This window comes from Pipistrellus kuhlii, unplaced genomic scaffold, assembly GCF_014108245.1.
Source record: "Pipistrellus kuhlii isolate mPipKuh1 unplaced genomic scaffold, mPipKuh1.p scaffold_m20_p_16, whole genome shotgun sequence".
Lineage (NCBI taxonomy): Eukaryota > Metazoa > Chordata > Mammalia > Chiroptera > Vespertilionidae > Pipistrellus > Pipistrellus kuhlii.
The window spans coordinates 730473-750874 of NW_023425471.1; the positions used below are offsets into that span (position 1 = coordinate 730473).

Consider the following 20402-nt stretch of genomic DNA (forward strand, 5'->3'; position numbering starts at 1 on the left):
CCTGTTTGCAGCATGGGTAATAATCATCGCCCATCTATTATTTATAGCTGCACCAGGAGTCATCCTGATAGGAATTAATGTGTGTGCATAAGGGGGCATTTGTTTATAGATGGAAAGCCCCAGAAAGCGATCCAGAGGGACTTGGAGTATTTGCTTTGATTTTCCTGTCTCCGAGCAGAAATGGAGAGGGTGACACATGGGCATTCCCAGCAGCTTAGCCATGTGGGGATGGGTTCCCTGGCACATTGTCCCAGGGGTCTCGACCTCCTGGTGCCCTTGGCAGCACTTGGCCTCCAGAGAACATGCTAGTAGCACTGCCATGCCCACTGTGGACATGTATGTAAAGTTTAAAGCCAGGTGATGTGCATGGATGTCCTGTGACTGACATTTCCCACTCATAGGGAGGAGGAGGTCTCCATAGGCCATGATATTTTCCCACAGAGGGATCAGGCCAAGGTCAGGTGCATGTAGGGCACCACAGGCCCTAAGGACCATGGGGGAGGAGTTGTGTGGAGGAGGGTTATGGAGAGTTCTGTTCTTTAGTGTGTCTAGAAAGAAGTGGTTAAAAAGTGGTGGAGCCCTAACCGGTTTGGCTCAGTTGATGGAGCGTCGGCCTGGGGAGTCAAGGGTCCCAGGTTCAATCCTGGTCAAGGGCATGTACCTTGGTTGTGGGTGCATCCCCAGTGGTGAGTGTGCAGAAGGCAGCTGATGGATGTTTCTCATCGATGTTTCTGGCTCTCCCTTCCTCTGTGTAGAAAAATCTATATATATATATATATATATATATATATATATATATATATATATATATATATATATAAAACTGGTGGAGCATCGACCTATGAACCAGAAGGTCAGGGTACGATTCCTGGTCAAGGGCACATGCCTGAGTTGTGGCCTCCATCCCAGTGCGGGATGTTCAGGAGGCATCTGATTGATGATTCTCTCTCATCATTGATGTTTCTATTTCTCTCTCCCTCTCCCTTCCTCTTGGAAACCAATAAATATACATTTAAAAAGAAAAAAAGATGTATAGTATCAGGATTTGGATTTGACATCCTGGAAATGAAATGCTGGCTCCATACACTCAGCAGCTAGATAACTTTGGTCAGGTGAGCTAGCCATTTTCTCCTCTGAAATGGGCAGACTAATGATATCCTTATAGGGTTATGTAGATCATTGAAAGCAAACATTGCTATCAGTGCTTTAAGAAACAACAAAAATTGCCCTGACTGGTTTGGCTCAGTGGATAGAGCGTCAGCCTGGGGACTGAAGGGTCCCAGGTTCAAATGCGATCAAGGGCATGTACCTTGGTTGCAGGCACATCCCCAGTAGGGGGGTGTGCAGGAAGCAGCTGATCGATGTTTCTAACTATCTTTCTCCCTTCCTCTCTGTAAAAAAAAAAAATCAATAAAATATATTTTTTTAAAAAGAAGAAGAAACAACAATAACTGTAGACCTAGAGTCCTGAAGACCTAAATCTCTTTTGGCCTCTCAACTGGCTTGGTCAAGGTTTTAAATCTTCTAATAGCATTTGCCCCCTCTCACACTGATGCGGGGGAGAGAGCTGTGGCTGGCAGCTCTTTCTGTTAACAAGTTCCCAAGATCCATAGAAGAAATCGAAGTAAAATTATTAATGATATAGGAACAGGGAAAGTTAAACAGTGGGGGAGCTCTCCAAGGAACCCAAGATGGTATATGAGACCAAGGGTAAAATAGAAAATAAAGATAAACTGAATTTGCTTCTTCCTTCCGGGCCTATGCAACAGGAGACAGACATTAGTCCTGAGGAGTCACCCCATTGTGTTGGGTCAGAATTAAGAAGTAGGCTCCAACCCTAACTGGTTTGGCTAGAGCAGGGGTTGGCAAACTGGGGCTCGCAAGCCACATGCCGCTCTTTGGCCCCTTGAGTGTGGCTCTTCCACAGAATACCAAGGCCTGGGTGAATCTGTTTTGAAGAAGTGGTGTTAGAAGAATAAGTTAAAAAATTTGGCTCTTAAAAGAAATTTTAATTGTTGTCCTGTTGATATTTGGCTCTGTTGACTAATGAGTTTGCCAACCACTGTGCTAGAGTGTTAGCCTGTGGACTGAAGGGTCCCAGGTTCTATTCCAGTCAAGGGTATGTACCTTGGTTGTGGGCACATCCCCTGTAGGATGTTTCTCTCCTATCAATGTTTCTATCTCTCTATCCTTCTCCCTTACTCTCTCTAAAAAAAAAATCAATAAAATATATTTTTTTAAAAAGAAGAAGAACTAGGCTCCAATGGAAAGAATGGAGAAGTGAGAGTGTGGCCATTTGGGATGTAAATGAGCGACCTTCTGCTCCTGGTTCTTTAAGACTCAGAATGCAGCTTTCTTTGTCCCCTCTGGCGCCCCCTGGGCAATGGGCTGGCACTCCTGTCCCCAGTTCAGGGAGATGGATGCTCAGTGGCCTCTCCTCAGCGCGCGCTTCTGCCCCATGCCTGTTGGCGCCTCTGACATACTGCCAAAGCCAGCAAGGGCTCCTGCCAGCACAGACACATCCCAGGGCCAGAGATGAAGAAGAAATGGAACGAAGTTTGACATTAAAAAAAAAAAATAGCAAAGAAAAAAAAGTAATTGCCATAAAGAAATGAGAACAATTATATAAACAGAGATTGGCTTCAAGGACACATGGCCCACATCCCAGAATCAGTGGGGAAGAAGAAAAGCACAAGGCAGACCTTTGAGAGGGAGAATGTCAGCTTCTCCAGGGGTGATCAGAGGGTTCCAGAATAGGAGTTCCAGATAGGCCGTTTCCAAGAGGAGGAGGGAAGGAAAATGCGGAATCCGCATTTCCAATGGGACTGGCCCTTTTGATTTCTGCCTTTCCCAGTGGATACTTTTCAGGCGGGAGATACTGGCTGTCTCAGGGGGAAACGCACATGGAATATAAGAGACTGTCAGGCGTGGTCATGGGTTTGCAATACAGTGAAGAAGTGCATTATGGGTTCTGTGCCTGTAGTGCCCCTTCCTCTCCGTGCCTCTCACCTGCGCTCCAGACAAAGCTTGGTTCGCCTGGCTCTTTCTCTGCCTGGGGAGATGGGTCCGTGTCAGGGTGTCTTGTGCATCGTGATGGATGGATGGCTTTCTTGCCGGGAATAAAGCAAATGATCTTAATGACTCCGGGAGAAGGCGGCGGGAGCATTTAGCACAGTGGTGGAGCAAACAGGCTGAGCCTGCGAATGATGACGAATTGGACAACTGGGTTTTCAGTTAAATTAAAAAAAAAAAAAAAGAAAAAAAAAAGGCCTAGGAACAAACCTATGTTTTGGAGTGGATGTTTTTGTTCAAGAAACTTAGCAGTTGGTTATATGTGCACTTCCTTGTTGCAGGAATAAATGAATATTGTTTTTCCCTTTTTTCTTTTAGATTTTTTTTAAATTGATTTCAGAGATAGAAAGGGAGGGAGATATAGAACATCCATGATGAGAGAGAATCATTGATCGGCTGCTTCCTGCACACCCCTGAAGGGAGAATGGAGCCCGCCACCCAGGCATGTGCCCTGACCTGGAATTGAACCGTCACCTCTTGGTTCCTAGGTGGACACGCAACCTTGAGCCATGCCTACCAGCCAGAGGTCCATCTTTTGACCGTGTCCTCAAAAAATGGATGAACATAAAATAGGAGATAATAAAAGAAAGGACAGCCTGGCTGGAGTGGCTCAGTGGTTGAGCATCGACCTGTGAACCAGGATGTCACATTTCAGTTCCCTGTCAGGCCACATGACTGGGTTGTGGGCTCGGTCCCCAGTGGGGGGCATGCAGGAGGCAGCTGGTCATGATTCTCTCCCATCATTGATGTTTCTCTCTCTCTCTCTCTCTCTCTCTCTCTCTCTCTCTCTCTCTCCCCCTCCCTCCCTCCCTCCCTCCCTCCCTTCCTCTCTGAAATCAATACAAATATATATATTTTAAAAAAGGGGGGGGAGGGCAAAGTTAATTGTTTACAAAATGTACTTACTCCCTCATCGTCCTGCTGGGTTCTTGGAGCCCAGAGAACAGTGCCAATACTGGATACGAAGAAATAATGCACAGCCATGAGCCAGCAAGGCCATATCTGCGCCACCCCCCCCCATCCCCTTACCCTTTCCCCCCCCCTCCCCCCACCCCCGTTAAAGGCACAGCCACCTGCTCTTTATCCCTGCTGGGCTTGCAAGGAGAGACACTCAGGCTCGCCTGTGCTCACAGCACCGGTTCTAGGCTTCCATGCATGAGAGCACCTCCTGCAAACCCCTGTCAAGCACAAGGGCTGTGAACCCGCTTCTGTCTCGCTGCCAGAAGGACCATTTGGTCTCTGCGAAGTCAGTGACAGGTGTCATCAGAGGCTTGCTTATTGCTCTTGGTCATTTTGGTGACCTGAATAGCGTGGCTTCAGTTGTGCCCAAAAAAAATCCAGAGTTCAGTTCCTTAAGCCCCAACTTCAGGCAGTTCCCGGGCTGGTGGTAGACAGCCTACATGGATAACAGGATGCTCGGACCTGTTTGAGAACAAGCAGACAGGGTCCCTACGAGCTGCACCTGCCGGAGTTTTCTCTCTCTCTCTCTCTCACCTCTCTCTCTCTCTCTCTCTCGCTCTCTCTCTCTCTCTCTCTCTCTCCCTCCCTCTCTCTCTCTCTCTCTCTCTCTCTCTCTCTCTCTCTCTCTCTCTCTCTCTCTCTTTCTCATTTTCTCCCCCCGCCTGGCCTCCGTTGCCTCTCTCCCTATTTAGAGGTGACTGAGATACAAATGCAATGGAAGTAATACCAGGAAGATATAACTTCGCAGACCATATGGTCTCTGTGACTTTATTCAACTCTGCCATTTCACAAGCAAAACTCAATCATAAACTATACTTAAATCAGTGGGCATGGCATTTTATTTACAAAAGCAGGTGGTGGCACAGCCTATGTGGCTCAGTGGTTGAGCATCAACCTGTGAACCAAGAGGTCACGGTTCAATTCCCTGTCTAGGTTGTGGGCTCCATCCTCAGTGTGGGGCTTGCAGGAGGCAGCCGATCCATGATTCTCTCTCATCATTGATGTTTCTCTCTTCCTCTCCCTCTCCCTTCCTCCCTGAAATCAATAAAAATATATTTTTAAAATAACAAACCAAAAAAAGCAGGTGGCGGGCCAGGCCCATGGGCTGTAGTTTGCTGACCACTGAGAATGGAGGGAGGAGACACCATTGTTGGATGTGAGAGCCACACCCCTGTGAAGAAAGTAGTGCACGCGATGGTTGTAAGAGGACATGTCATTCTTCTGGACAGATGCCTGTCTTCAGTCTGGTTTATTCTCCATTTTCCTGGGATAGTTTAATCTTTGCTAGTTTCCTGTCATCACCTTTGTACCTGTTCCTTGAGATCCAGGGCCAGCTGGTCAGTTTGTGTTCTTACGGAGTTTAGACAAGTTCTAAGATACTGTTTGTGCCCAGCTAATCCTTTTGGAAAGGAGCAGGGGATGGGCTTTGAGGATACTTTCCCAATGTTTTGAATCTCTGGCTCTGCTAAAAAAATCAAAACCGCATGGCCGGTGTGGCCCAGTGGTTTAGCATCAACTTATGAACCTGGAGGTCATGGTTCGATTCTAGGTTGGGGCACATGCCCGCTTGCAGGCTTGATCCCCTATGGGGGACATGCAGGGGCTAGCAGATCGATAAGTCTCACATCATTGAGGTTTCTATTTCTCCCTTGCTTTCTGAAAATCAAAAAAATATATATTTAAATAAAATTTAAAAAAGCCGAGCCTCAGGCAAAGATTAGGGTCAGGCCATGTCCTGTGAACTTTGTCTGCATCTGTGGATGCCATAGGGCAGTGGTTGGCAAACTCATTAGTCAACAGAGCCAAATATCAACAGTCCAATAATTGACATTTCTTTGGAGAGCCACCTTTTTTACACTTAAGCTATACAGGTAGGTGCATTGTTATGAACTTAATTAGGGTCCTCCTAAGCTGGCCTTTGCTAAAAACTCAAGGGGCCAAAGAGCCATATGTGGCTCACGAGCCGCAATTTGCCGACCACTACCAAAGGGCTTCTAAGCTAGGCCCTGACCCCTGAATCCAGCCCTGAGAATTGAGCCCAAAGGAGGCCAACCATAAGGGAGATCATTGGCTGATGTTGGAGGGAAGTGAGTTAGAGGTGCATTTAATGGACCTCTGCTCATATGGTAGAAATATGACATGACCATGAATGGGAAGGGCCGCTATTGTTCAGGAGCCATACTTTTGTTTTGTTTTCTTTGGACTCTCACATTGACCCCTGTCTCTCAAGGTCAGTGTCACGGAAGGAATGGGTGCTGACTTTCTTCTTGGCCAGTCTTGCCAGGCCCATCTTCCTGGTCTCACACACACCTGTCTGGTACCCCAAGTGGGAACCTCCAGCAGCAATAGTTGATTTCATGTTTCAGAAACTTCTTAAAGCTTCTTCCCCCAAGTATGCTCCTGGGACCAGCAGCCTCAACATCACAGGGGAGTCCATTAGCCACAGAGCCCCACCCTCGCTGGACCCTAATTGTAACTAGACGCTCAGCTAATGGGGTATGGACATTGAAGAAACCTCGATGGAAGGGGCAAGCTTCCTTTTGAAGGGCACTTTCTAATAAATGTACCACCTCGTTGATAAAATCTCTCTCCTGGAAATATTCACGCTGTAGTATAAATTATTATTGTCAGTTAGAGGGGCAGATTTTTCCAACTTGTCTAAAAAAAACATAGCTTGTCATACACAGTTACAATGAAGCTCTTTCCCACAATTTGTAAGTCTGCACACTTGATAAATCATTGTCTTCTTTGCTGTGGAAATAATTACTCCCGAATGGGGAAATATTGAGAGCTTATTTTCTTCCTAGGGTTTGGAGCTCATTTCTTCACCCTGACATACCTCCTTGGGGAATGCATGATGGGTTTTGTCCCTGTTTGGAAAACAATCACGTTTGGACATATTTAAAAAAAAAAAAAAAAAAAAAAAAAAAAAAAGGGTAGCAGACCTTCCTTGTGGCCATTGCTGGAGCTAGGACAAGGCAATTCTAGATCTTTTCTCTGTGTTTGGTGATAACATGCTTATGTTGGGAGCAGACAGAATGAAAAATGGGAATGAACTCTGAATGGAAGCTGGGAGGATGGAGAAAAACCAAATGACCCTGATATTGGTGCTAATGGCCCTGTTTTTTTTACTATATTTCTTACGCTTTTCTCAATAAATGGAATTGTTCTCCAAATCGTTATGGAAATGTGAGGGCAGAATGGGAAGCTATGAAAATAATGAAAGAGGGTAGGCTTTCTCTCCCACCTGCAGAATTTTAGGAGGGCTCCAGCTCTTTAGCTGGCAAAATTAATGCCCTTTGACAGCTCAAACAATGGGAATGAGGCCAGGATAATGGTGGCTCCTAATAAGCATCATCTTTCTTGATATTAAAATAGTCTTGGAACATCACATTCTGTCTCGACAAGCTAAAAGAATTTTTATTGAAATTTTGGAAAGCAGCCACAAGAGGTTTTCCATTTTGGTTTGAGATGGCTTTAAAACACCATTCATCTAGACAGTGGCCCTATGTACAAGACAAGATCAATATTTCATAGATTTACAACTTCCCATAAATATTCACCAATGTGATGGACTGAACTATCATGTTTCATCTTTGAGTCAGATTCCTTGGAAAATGGGAATCTTGTTTGCTATTTTTGAGTGGTGAACTTTTCTCGGTGAAAGTTTTTGTAGATTTTTTCCCCAAATATTTTATTGATTTTTTACAGAGAGGAAGGGAGAGGGATAGAGAGCTAGATACGTCGATGATGGACCAGCTGCCTCCTGCACGTCCCCCACCAGGGATGTGCCTGCAACGAAGGTACATGCCCTTGACCGGAATCGAACCCGGGACCTTTCAGTCCACAGACTGAAGCTCTACCACTGAGCCAAACCGGTTTTGGCAAAATTTTTGTGGATTTTATGTACCCGGCTTTTCCCCAATCCTGTTCAAAATGCTGGCCTTTGAGCAAGAGATTTGTTTAGTTGATGAAGGTGACATTTTGGACCTCAATTATCACGTAGTCCAGCATCTTTATTCTATGTGTAAGAAAATTAAGGGCACAAATAAAAATAACTGAATCAAGGTGCCACTACATATCTGGGGTCAGAAAACTATAGCCACAAGACCAAATACAGATTTTTTTTTTTTAAATACAGCCAGACCCTTCAGTTTACATATGATCTGTGGCTACTTGAAATATAACTGTGAATTTGAGGGGATGCAATAGAGACTCCATGACCCTCAAAGCTGAAAATATTATCTGGCTCTTTATAAAACATGTTTGCTGACCCCTGTTATAAATGGCACACTTAGAACCTATTCTTCTGCCTTTCAGGCCAGTGTGCTTCCCTCTATATGTTTTTTTCCCCACTTTTAGTTCATAACAGTTGCATACATAGTCATATTGGCTCCTTTCTGCTCTCTCCCCTTCCTTCCTTTTAATAATCTATTCCATTTATTCCTGCTGGTATCTAATTGAGGATAATTTTAATTATCTTAATCAGAAATTAAAAAAAAAACTTAAGGAATGAGAGATCGCTATTACATATACTTGTTAAACATAGGATCCTAAAATTCATTAAGCAAGGCTGAGAAGATTAAGAAATCTACAGTCCACTCAAGCAAATACTTTATAGGTAACCCATAAAAATCCAGAAGTGATGAAAATATATGTGCTCATCCCCAACAAACCATGAAAATAATAATTTTCACAATAGCTAGCTAGCTCAGAATATGTTTGATTTTTTTTATATGTAGTTCATGAGGATGTTCGAAGCCAATTGGATTCAGCTAGGCTTGTTGAGTAGCAATATTATGTTATGAGTCATCTAAAAATAAGGCAAGTGTGAACTTGAGTGCTGCCTCTCAAAATAATGAGTGTTTGCAAAAGTGTTTTAACAATGTACTCGAAAATTAGATTAGGCCATTTGGCAGATTCAGCCAATTCTGGGTTTCATTAATCCTATAATCGCTGTCAAGTTCAATGACAGGATACATTTGGTGGGTCCTCAGAGTATATTTAAGTTCTATATTATAGCTAAGAGCAAAGGCCGGGCCCTACATCAAGTGGGAAAAAGCACTTAATGGTCACTACGGGTGGAATTGTCTTCTGTGCGGGATAATCGGAGAGGAGCAGGGAAGATTTCCTATCTGCCCTTTGCCAGGTCTCCCAGCATGCACTCCCACCCGAGGAGTTTCAATGAGAGCTCAAGGTTCTGGGAACCACCAGAGCCAGGACAGTGTTTCCAGTAGGGTGAGCAAGGATGCTTGCTTTCCTCAACAAGACCTTCAATTCCATGAGGGCAAGTGCCCATTTGCTTGTTTCTAATTCTCTATCCCTCTCCCTTCCTCTCTATAAAAAGAAAAAAAAAATCTGGTTTTTTTTTTGGTTTTTTTTTTGTTTTGTTTTGTTTGTTTGTTTTTTAATGTGGCACAGGCGGGATTTAATAGTGCAGGGCACAGGCTCATTGGCCATGGATGACTCAAAGGAGTGCCATGAGGGCCACACTATCCATTCCCATCGTGTGGAGACAGATCCTCCAGCCAGCCAACAGCAGGAGGGAACAGAAGCATTATGTGATGGCTTCCATGTATTCAGGTCTCCCGCCCAAAGATTGGGTTATGTTCCTATTTCTGGACAGCTTTGTGTATTTAGCAAAGCAAGTGCAACCAGTCCACTTATATGTCTGCTCAGTCCACAAATAGTACATATTGCACACCTACCAATTCCACGTACTGTGGACTACGGGGATGTGCAGGTAAAGGAGAGTGCCCCTGCCCTGGGGAAAGGCGCATTTGGCTAAGACAGTGGTCGGCAAACTCATTAGTCACCAGAGCCAAATATCAACAGTACAACGATTGACATTTCTTTGGAGAGCCACATTTTTTAAACTTATACTTCTTCTAACGCCACTTCTTCAACATAGACTTGCCCAGGCCGTGGTATTTTGTGGAAGAGCCACACTCAAGGGGCCAAAGAGCTGCATGTGGCTCACGAGCCGTGGTTTGCCGACCATGGAGGACATGTGTGCTCAGGGAAAGACAAGAGCGTTGGTTTCAAAACCACAGAATATCCTTCTACAAAATGAGTGTGATGCCAGGCTAGAAGAGATCTGGCCCACGTGACGGGGGTGCTATTTCTAGGTCGATGCTTCTGGTTTTTATTTTGTTCACAGTCATATGTCAAGCACCTGGAGCAGCTATGTGAGACATCCTGTGTACTTATTATTCACTGTATTTGCAAGTATGTGCAAGGAATTCCAACGGCAGCTATTTGGGGACACTTAATTCATGTAGTCCTTAGCACATTCCCCAAGGGGCTTAGTGTGACCCTAAGTTTCCAGAGGATAAAGCTGCTGCGTTGGTGAGGGTAAGGATGCTAAGAGACAGAGCCACGTTTCAAGGCCTCTCTGTCTGAAACTAGATTCCATGGTTTGGCCTTATGCATTCTTTCTTCCTCTTCTGATTTCACACCCATGGTAGCAGGCTGTACATCTCTCCGGATCTTGCCTCTTTTCTTTTTTAAAAAATAGATTTTTATTGATTTCAGAGAGGAAGGGAGAGGGAGAGAGAGAGAAACATCAATGATGAGAGATAACCATGGATCGGCTGCTTCCTGCATCCCCCTACACTGGGGATGGAGCCCACCACCCAGGCATGTGCCCTGACCGGGAATCCAACCTCAAACTCCTGGTTCAAAGGTCGATGCTCAACTACTGAGCCACACTAGCTGACCCTTGCCTCATTTCTTTTTCATTTTCTAATTTACTTTAAGATCTTTCCAAATCTCTATACAAAGAAATTACTTTTTACAGGGGCATAGTATTCCACTGCATGTTCATGCCATAGTTTGGTTAATTTCTTTTGACTAAAATAAAACTTGAACTACAAAAATAACACATACTCATGATAAGAAATAGAGACAAAAGCAGATGAAAACCCACCTCCGTCTCCCAGCTCAGAGACAGCCACTGGGAATCCATCCTTCCGGACGGTTCTCTTAGGCCTGTGGCCACAGATACTCTTATTGGTACCTCCTATTGTGCACACTCTCTGTAGCCAGTTCTGTCTGTCAGTCTGATGGCTGAATGGGAGCCATTGTCTGAGCCTCCTGGCGGCCACCAGCCCCTCTTGTTAAGCTGTTGTGAGATGTAAAATGGACCAGCCTGTGAAAATACCCAGAACAGTGGCTGCCTAATAGCAGTCATTAAACTCCTATTACCGCCTCCCCCCCAACACACACACTTACCTGCTTGCAGGCAGGGTGCTACCACTTCAATGCCTGAGATGCTGAGCCAGTACCAGCATGTGGCTCAGACTCCTGTGCTAACTCCGCTCACACTGAGCTTCTGTTATATCCTGGATGCTGGTCTGCGTAAGAGACGGAGAAGGATGTAGAAGGCCTGGTCCTTGCATGTCCGTTGGCCCCGTGTGCACGGACAACAGCATTCTAGTAAAAGGGTCTCTATTGTTGGGGGGCTAACTGTACCCGCATTTCGCTCTGGAGTGCCTCTCTGAGCATCCTTGGCCATCCTGGCCAGTCTGCATCTGTTTCCTGCGGTACATTGCGGGGCTAATTCTGATCGGCCTCCCAGATCCACGGAACTAGAGAATTCAGCGTGCTAATGGGTGCAAGTGCACTTTGCAAAGCTTCCATGTCTCATTCAAGGCAGAGTTGCATCTGACTTTGAGGGCCACGCCTGCATGCAGTGTTTGGGGATTCCACATATATGTCCTCAGATGCCCAGGATATCTTGAACATGTCACAGCATTTCATACAGAGTGAGGCTGCAGTTCGTAGGTCCAAATTTTTGGGAAGGGAACCTGTTGGCCTGGATTTGAGTCTCCTGGTAGTTCGCCCAGATGCCCAGTTAGGAAGTGTAACTCAGTCCGCTGGTGAGAGGTTTGAATGGAAACTCACACAACAGAATCACACGATCGGTTGTATTGTGTGGCTTGCGGAACCATGCAATGAAGCAGATAAGATCATTAGGAAAAGGTTCAAATTTGGTTATGAGAATAGACATCCCAATGTCTTTTATGAGAGGTAAACTCGCTTTAAAAATATAAATATATTTATTGATTTCAGAGAGGAAGAGAGAGGGAGAGAGATAGAAACATCAATGATGAGAAGGAATCATGGATCACTGCCTCCTGCATGCCCCACACTGGGATTGAGCCTGCAACCTAGGCCTGTTTCCTTGATCAGAATCTAACCCGGGACCCTTCTGCAGGCGGATGCTCTATCCACTGAGCCAAACAGGCTAGGGCTACCATAGGTAAACAAACTCTTGATTAATACTGCATTGGAGCTTGAATGAAATGGTTTGGTGATGAACATATTTCTGAGTTTCTGCTTTATAGAGGCTTAGCATGAATTTTTAAAGTAGTTTTCGACTTTCCCTTTGCTGTATTTTCCTGTCCTCCTTGTCATAACAGAAGTGAAATCTTAAAAATAGTTGGTAGGCTGATTCTTACTCCTGTCTGTGTGGCCTTGATGGTATTTTCACCCCGTCAGTGTCGCTTTCTTCTCAGGCGCTGGCCCTGGCAGCTGCTAATGAGGGTGTGTAGGAGGGAAGCCTTCTCTCTTACCAGAGACTGCAATGCTTTGGCTACTGGTTGAATGAAGAGAGTTATGTTGTTCTAAAAGGCAAATACATTTTTTTTTTGCCCTAGCCGGTGTGGCTCAGTGGATAGAGTGTTGGCTTGTGGACTGAAGGGTCCCAGGTTTGATTCAGGCCAAGGGCATATGCCTGGGTAGTGAGCTCGATCCCCAGTGGGGGGTTTGCAGCAGGTAGCCGATCAATAATTCTCTCTCATCATTGATATTTCAATCTCTCTATCTCTCTCCCTTCTTCTCTGAAATCAATAAAATATTTTTTAAATTAAAAATAAAATAAAAAAACAAATACATTTTTATTGATTTCAGAAAGGAGAAGGGAGAGGGGAAGAGAGAGAAAGATCAGTGATGAGAGAGAATCATGGATCGGCTGCTTCCTGCACACCCTTTACTGGGATGGAGGCCAAAACCCAGGCCTGTGCCCCAACTGGGAATCCTGGTTCATAGGTCAATGCTTAACCATTGAGCCACATGGTCGGGCCGAGAAAGTTATGTTCTGAGAGAGAAGAGAAGGCAGCCTCATTCAGAACAGGCCTGAGCATCAACAGCATCATTAGCTGCAACCAAAACACTGGGTTAGTTAGTCAGTTACTCATGGGGACAGGGAACCTTGAAGGACAGGATCCTCTCACCGCAGGAGGAGACCCGGGCTAGCTCACCCATGGTCCCAACACTCACAGCTCTGCAGCTTTGCCTGTCCCCTCCGCAGCTTCCTCTCTTCATGCCTCAAGACCTGTTTTGTCAGGCCACTTTCCATCTGTTGCTGAGAATAGATGGGTGAAGCACAAAGTTGCCAACCAGTTCAGTGCATCCTGGGGAGTTTCCGGAGGGCCAGAAATAGCCCCGCCGATGTAGGTCGCTATTTTTAAGGCTGAGCGAAGTGTTTGAAAGTGGCTCACACAGTCATGGGCCCGAGTGGAAGTCACAGAACGTCGGACTTGCAAGGAATCTCGAGGATGGGCCAAGCCCGGTGGAAAGTGACCCTCTGCACACCCAGCTGGGATTCCCAGCTCCTGAGGAAAATGTCTAATATTTTCTTCTCCTTTGAGGGCAACTTGACCTTACAGAGGTGTTACTGGGCTAGTCTTAACCCATTTTTGCAAGTATGGGGGGCGGGAATAGATGATGATCCTTTTTCTATTTTGAGAATGGATAAAACCATCGTGTGGGCATCACTCCCCTAAGGCCTATGTCTCTCCAGGGTTACAGAGAGCTTTTATTTGGCAGCATCTTTATAACACTTAGGATATTGTGAGCCAGGCAACATAGAATCCTTAGCACAGAGATTGGCATAGAATAATCCCTTAATAAATGTCAGGAGTTGTTAACAACTTGCCTCTCTTCAAAATAGAGCCGATTCTTTTCACTATTATTTTTTTAAAATATTTTTATTGATTTCAGAGAGGGAGAGAAACATCAATGATGAGAAAGAAGCATGGATCAGCCACCTCCTGCACTCCCCCTAGTGGGGATCGAACCCACAACCTGGGCATGTGTCCTGACCGAAGATCGAACTGTAACTTCCTTGTTCATAGGTGGATGCTCTACCACATAGCTACACTGGCCAGACCATACTAAGCACTTTTGAAAACCCATTTAGTATTCTCCCAAAGACGAGGTCCCATTACAGCCATGTTAGAGATGAGTGGCTGGGACTCGGGGTTAAAGAGGCTGTTTTACTTGCTCAATTTTATGTAAAGTAAATGGCAGAGCCGGGATCCAGGAAGAGTCTGGTTTCCACACAGAGGCTCTCAGACTTGAGTGGGCCCCGCCTGGCCCGCAGGTTTGGTGACGGTGGGATAAGTAGGTCTTGTTTGGGATAAGTACGTCTTGGGTGGGTTGCCAAGAATTTGCATTTCCACCAAGCTCCTAGGTGCTGCTGCTGCTGGTCCTGAGACCACCCTTGCTGCTCTAAGGGCCATGCCCTTGACCAGCACACCCTGCTACTCCTATTTAATAAGTCCCTGAGGGGCTTTAAAACCAAACAGCCAGGACCTCTGCTTTCCTCTTATTTATAAATATAATTTTTATTGATTTCAGAGAGGAAGGGAGAGGGAGGGAGAGATAGAAAGAGAAACATCCATGATGAGAGAGAATCATTGATAGGCTGCTTCCTATACACCCTCTACTGGGGATCAAGCCCACAACCCAGGCAAGTATCCTTGACCAGAATAGAACCCGGGACCCTTAAGTCCGCAGGCCGATGCTCTATCCACTGAGCCAAATCAGCTAGGGCAGGATATATATCTATATCTATATCTATATCATCTATATCTATGTCTATGTCTATATATCTATATCTATGTATATGTTTATATATCTATATCTATATCTATGTCTATATATCTATATCTATATCTGTGTCTATATATATATCTATATGTATATGTATATCTATATCTATATCTATATCTATAATATGCACTGGCCCTGCTACTGCTCTACAAGGGGCCACCTCTTTGCCTCTGGGTAGAAAGAACTGTGTCTTCAACAGTGATTGGATGGGCGGCATCGGGGAATGGTGGGCAGTTTGGTACAGCCATAGAGATGGGATTCGGAAAAGGTTACTGGAGCATCTTCCCAGCAGAGAGTAAACTGTCAGCTTCAAGGATGGATGTTGTTGTTGGGGTGGCCTTCCAGTAAGCACACTGCATAGAGCAGCAGCCAAGTCCCCCCAGTTATGACCTGCACCCTTGTTTTTCCTCCAGACTCTTATTGTTACATATGTACAAACACTGTTTACCTTTGTTCTACTCTCATTTTAATTAAGTCCTACTCATGCCTTTCTGACCCATGTATTTTTTAAAAAATATGTTTTATTGATTTTGGAGAGAGAGGAAGGGAGAGGGAGAGATATCTAAAGAATCTTCAATGAGAGAGAAACATCCATTGGCTGCCTCCTGCATGCCACCTACTGGGCATCGAATCCACAACCAGGGCATGTGCCCTGATCTGGAATCCAACCAGAGACCTCCTGGTGGATGAGATGATGCTAAATCAAGTGACCCACACTGGCCAGGGCCATGCCCCATGTAGTTAGTATTAGCAAACAGTTATATAGTCATGTCTGAGTTTAATTATTCAGTTCTTTGTTTTGTAACAACTGCTGTCCCTTGACCTGAATTCACTCAATTAGAGTTTGTGGATTTTTCCAGTAGTTTCACTTGGTGTTCCATGACCAAAGGATTTATGGGGAAACAACGTTGTGGACTGTTGCTTACAACTTCCTGGACATTCTGGACAGGACACGATGTAGCTCATAATAAAATGCAGGCTTCCTCCAGCTCCTATTACAGTTCTTTCATTTACATGACAATTCTATTAGGAAGGCTGTGTCTTTCTACTTGTGATTTAGCTTCTGGAGTGGAGGGTTGGGAGAAGGGAAGAAAGGAAAAGAGAAGAGAAAACACAGAGCTGTGTTGGTCTTCAATAAGTTAGCTGAGCCTGAGCTGGGTTGGCTCAGTAGATAGAGCGCTGGTCTGCGGACTGAAGAATCCCAGGTTTGTTTAGTTGTTTTTAAATATATATATCTTTATTGATTTTTAGGGAGTAAGGGAGAGGGAAAAAAGTGATAGAAACATCAATGATAAGAGAGAACCATTGACTTGCCGCCTCTTGCATGTCCCCTACTGGGGATCAAGCCCACAACCCAGGCATGTGCCCCTGACTAGAATAAAACCAGTGACCCTTCATTCCAAAAGATGATGCTCTATCCACTGAGCCAAACCAGCTAGGGTAGGATCCCTGATTTGATTCTGGTCAAGGGCACTTGCCAGGGTTTTGGGGTTAATATCCAGTAGGGGGTGTGCAGGAGGCAGCCACTTCCCCTGGCTACCTGCACCAACTTCACTCTGGCTGGAGCAGCCTTTTCCCTCTGGCCCAGAGCTGCCTTTCAATGCTGCCCAGAGGCCCAGAGTGGCTGCGGTGGTGCGGAATGCAAGAGTCCCACTCTGCCCCCTGCCCCTCAATGCCTGCATATACAAATTAATCTGCTAGCTTTTTTGGGTTAATTTGCATACTCACTCCTGATTGGCTGGTGGGCAGTGCAAAGATACTGTCAATTAGCATTTTGCTCTTTTTTTAAAAAGTGCAAATATATATATATATATATATATATATATATATATATATATATATATATATAAAAGGTGAACATTTGGATACAGTACATAAATGAACAATCCAGAATAAATTGTTGTGCTCTCTGCATAAGCCTCTTTTCACTTTTAAGAATATTCTTTGTGGCACCTCACGATGTACAAATCCTTGTCAAGCCTTTGTACAATAATAGAGGACATACTGTGTTCATACCCCTCCGGGCTGGTTCTTTTTGGGGGAGGGGAGGGCTTAGAAAGCATTCACATGCTGGTGCAGAGAAATTGGCTGTTTCGGGGGTCCCTCGGGGTGGAAATTCATGTGTTTTCTTGCTGCAGGGAAACAGCCCCTTTTGTAAAACACAGCCTGGGGAAACGGCTGCTGCTGGCTTTTGCATGAAGAAGAGGAACAAACACTCTTTCTGCGTCTTTGTTTTTTAATAGTCATCAGGCCAGAAATCACCCTGCCGTGCATTCTAAATTTGCCAGACCCCTGTTCAATGTGTGAGCTCTGGCTCCCCACACTTCATGAAGGAAGTGGGAAAACGGACAGGAAGTTCAAGATCTAGGGAGGCGGTTAGAATGATGCAAAAGAGTCCTTTTGCAGAGTGCTGACAGGAAATGGGCTTGTTTCTCCAAACAATAGTGCTGGGTCATGGTCAGGTGCATGAGGTGGGGGGGGGCGGGGGGAGGGTTGTGGTGCTTTGTCCTGAGGCCTGGGGAATGAAGTCTCTCCTCATTACAAAAAGGTTGACACCCCACCCCTGCCTGACCAGTGTGGCTCAATGGTTGGGCGTGGACCTAGGAACCAGGAGGTTATGGTTCGGTTCCCGGTGATGGCACAGGCCTGGGTTGTGGACTTGATCCCCAGTGGGGGGCGTGCAGGAGGCAGCAGATCCTTGATGCTCTCTCATCATTGATGTTTCTCTCTCCCTCTCCCTTCCTCTCTGAAATCAGTAAAGATAAAAAAAAAAAAAAAAGCAAGATTCTATATAGAACAGTACCTGGCACAAAATATTCACATAGTCAGCTGAAACTGGATTGAGTGTCTGCCTGCGGAGTGAAGGGTCCCGGGTTCGATTCCGGTCAAGGGTATGTACCTTGGTTGCGGGCACATCCCCAGTAGGGGCTGTGCAAGAGGCAGCTGATCAATGCTTCTCTCTCATCAGTGTTTCTAACTCTCTATCCCTCTCTCTTCCTCTCTATAAAAAATCAATAAAATATATATTTTTTTAAATTCACACAGTCAGCGGGGATACAGCCCATTGTGAGGAGCGGATGCTATGCGCCTTCCAGAGCGGCTCAGAAGGAATGTGCAGGGGCCATTGCAATGATGCTTTCTTCCTTTGGTTCTTCTTTTGCAGCCACAGGGCGAAGTCTTCAGGCTGGCCACCTCCCTCGGGGACCTGGGGCTTGAACCAGGTTCCGCCCTATGGATGGGAGATGACGGCGAACCGGGATGGCCGGGACTGCTTCATCAGGTAGGCGGCATAGATGACATAAGAACAAGGTCTCTGGCTCTTGGACGTCTCTGTCTGACTCTCAGGAGAATTATCAGACTCCAGTTAGGGACTCATAGGCATTGGGAGGCCATGGCACAAACAGCTGGATGTCCTGTGTTCTCTGTATCTTGTGACATGGCTTTGTTTTGTTCTTGGACAAGCACCATCTTAAAGTGACAGTGCCCTATAGGCCAGTGGTCGGCAAACTCATCAGTCAACAGAGCCCAATATCAACAGTACAATGATTGAAATTTCTTTTGAGAGCCAAATTTTTTAAACTTAAACTTCTTCTAATGCTACTTCTTCAAAATACTCACCCAGGCCATGGCATTTTGTGGAAGAGCCACACTCAAGGGTCCAAAGAACCACATGTGGCTCTCGAGCCAGTTTGCTGACCACGGCTAGGGCATAGTAACCATGGGCCAGAACCGAAGTTTTCCTTCCTAAATCCAAGGCCAGCTGGACTCATTGGGTGAGGTGGACACACAGGTTTGCCATGAGGACTATCATTGAGAATGCTTTCTAGAAATAGTCAGAACGGAAATAGACCTACCTCACCTATTGCTAGAAAAGTCTGCTCAAAGGATTGTGCCCATAATGGATCAGGTCATACATTTCTCACGGTGATATTGTTACCAGGAAACCCCCAGTTGGGCTAGGGCTGCCTGTCGCTGTGTCCAATCATGAGGGCAGGGTGAATCATATAAGGCGATTATTGAGAAGGCCAGCCCACCAAGAAGACGGGGTGTCTCACAGTAAGGTGCTGGGGACAGGATGATAAATGGGAGTGGGCTGAGGTGCTATGTGCAGGCTGGGGGTCTGCAGGCGTCAGCTATTGTCCTTAGTCATCAGGCGATGAGATGATGTGGACGAGATGATGTTTTGGCTGCTGGTGGGTCGGCCTGACCATGCTTATTGGTTCTGCTTGCTAGATTCACAGCTGAGTCACCTCCCCAGTCACTTCACACCAGCCTTGAAAAGGAAATTTATGAAAAACTTAACCCCCTATTCATTTATCAGAAACATAACCTTCTATTCACATAAACCTATGTGTTCTCAGATTTAAACTAATATGATTACTTTTAAGATTAATTCAGGTGGTCTATCTATCAGATTATAAGTCCCCCCTATCAATATTGGGTTAGATTTTGGATTGTTGTGGGAGCTATAACATCAAATTAGCCATTTTTAGTTGTACCAATTAGTGCCATGAAGTATGTTCACAATGTTGTGAAACCATCAGCAGTATCCATTTCTAGAACTTTCTCTTATCATCCCTAACAGAAACTCTGTACCCATTAAACCAGCGGTTGCCAGCCTTTCGGACCTCATGGACCACCAGTAGTCCACACACCACTGGTTGGCGACCACTGCATTAAACAATAACTTCCTATTCCCCCTCTGTTACCCTGGTAAACTCTGTTCTATTTTCTGTCTCTATGAATCTGTCTATTCTAAGTACTCACCTAAGTGAAATCATATAGCATTTGTCCTTTTGTGTCTGGCTTATTCCACTCAGCATAATGTCCTCAAGGTTCATCCAGCTGTAGCACATATCAGAATTTCATTTCTTTTTAAAACTTAATAATTCCCCTTGTATGGGTATATATATCACATTTGGTAACCCATTCATCTGCCAATGGATCATTGGGGCTCTTGTGAACAGTGTTTCTATAGACACCGGTGTACAAGTTTCTGTTTGTGTCCCTGTTTTCCACTGTCCTGGGGCTCTAGTTGGGAGCGGAATTGCTGGATCATATGGCAATCCAGCAATTCCGCTTTCTGAGGACCCATTACACATTTCCACAGTGCTCTGATGGTTTGCAGTTGTATGAGAATATTTACATAACACTTCTCAATACAGCAAGGGTCCACCCTGCTTTCTTCTCCAACCTAAGTGAAATTCTTAATTATGAGAAATTAGTGACATAGATTTGCAATCCGGAAGCACAGTTTACCCTGGTCTAATACAATTGAGCAGAGATTCGTGGCCAAGGGAACACATCTTTCACATCACAGGATGCATTGTTTTATGGAGTGACCAGTGAACACATGCTCATCATGAGAGGTGGGGAATCATTTTTATAAGAATTAATACCTGCCAAGACTTGGATTAGATCTCTTGGGCATCCCGCACCTTCATGTTTGGATTGTTGGAACATATCTAGGG

At 45.2% G+C, this 20402-nt stretch overlaps 1 protein-coding gene across 2 annotated transcripts in view; it reads left to right on the forward strand.

Moving 5' to 3' along the window:
* The window catches only part of FRMPD4 (FERM and PDZ domain containing 4), a 422856-nt gene that overhangs the window by 243386 nt on the left and 159068 nt on the right, over window positions 1-20402 (forward strand). For both annotated transcript variants that reach the window (XM_036439810.2, XM_036439813.2), the window contains exon 2: window positions 18095-18211. In XM_036439810.2, coding sequence (XP_036295703.1) covers window positions 18095-18211 — 117 coding nt within the window. The remainder of the gene's footprint in view (window positions 1-18094; window positions 18212-20402) is intronic.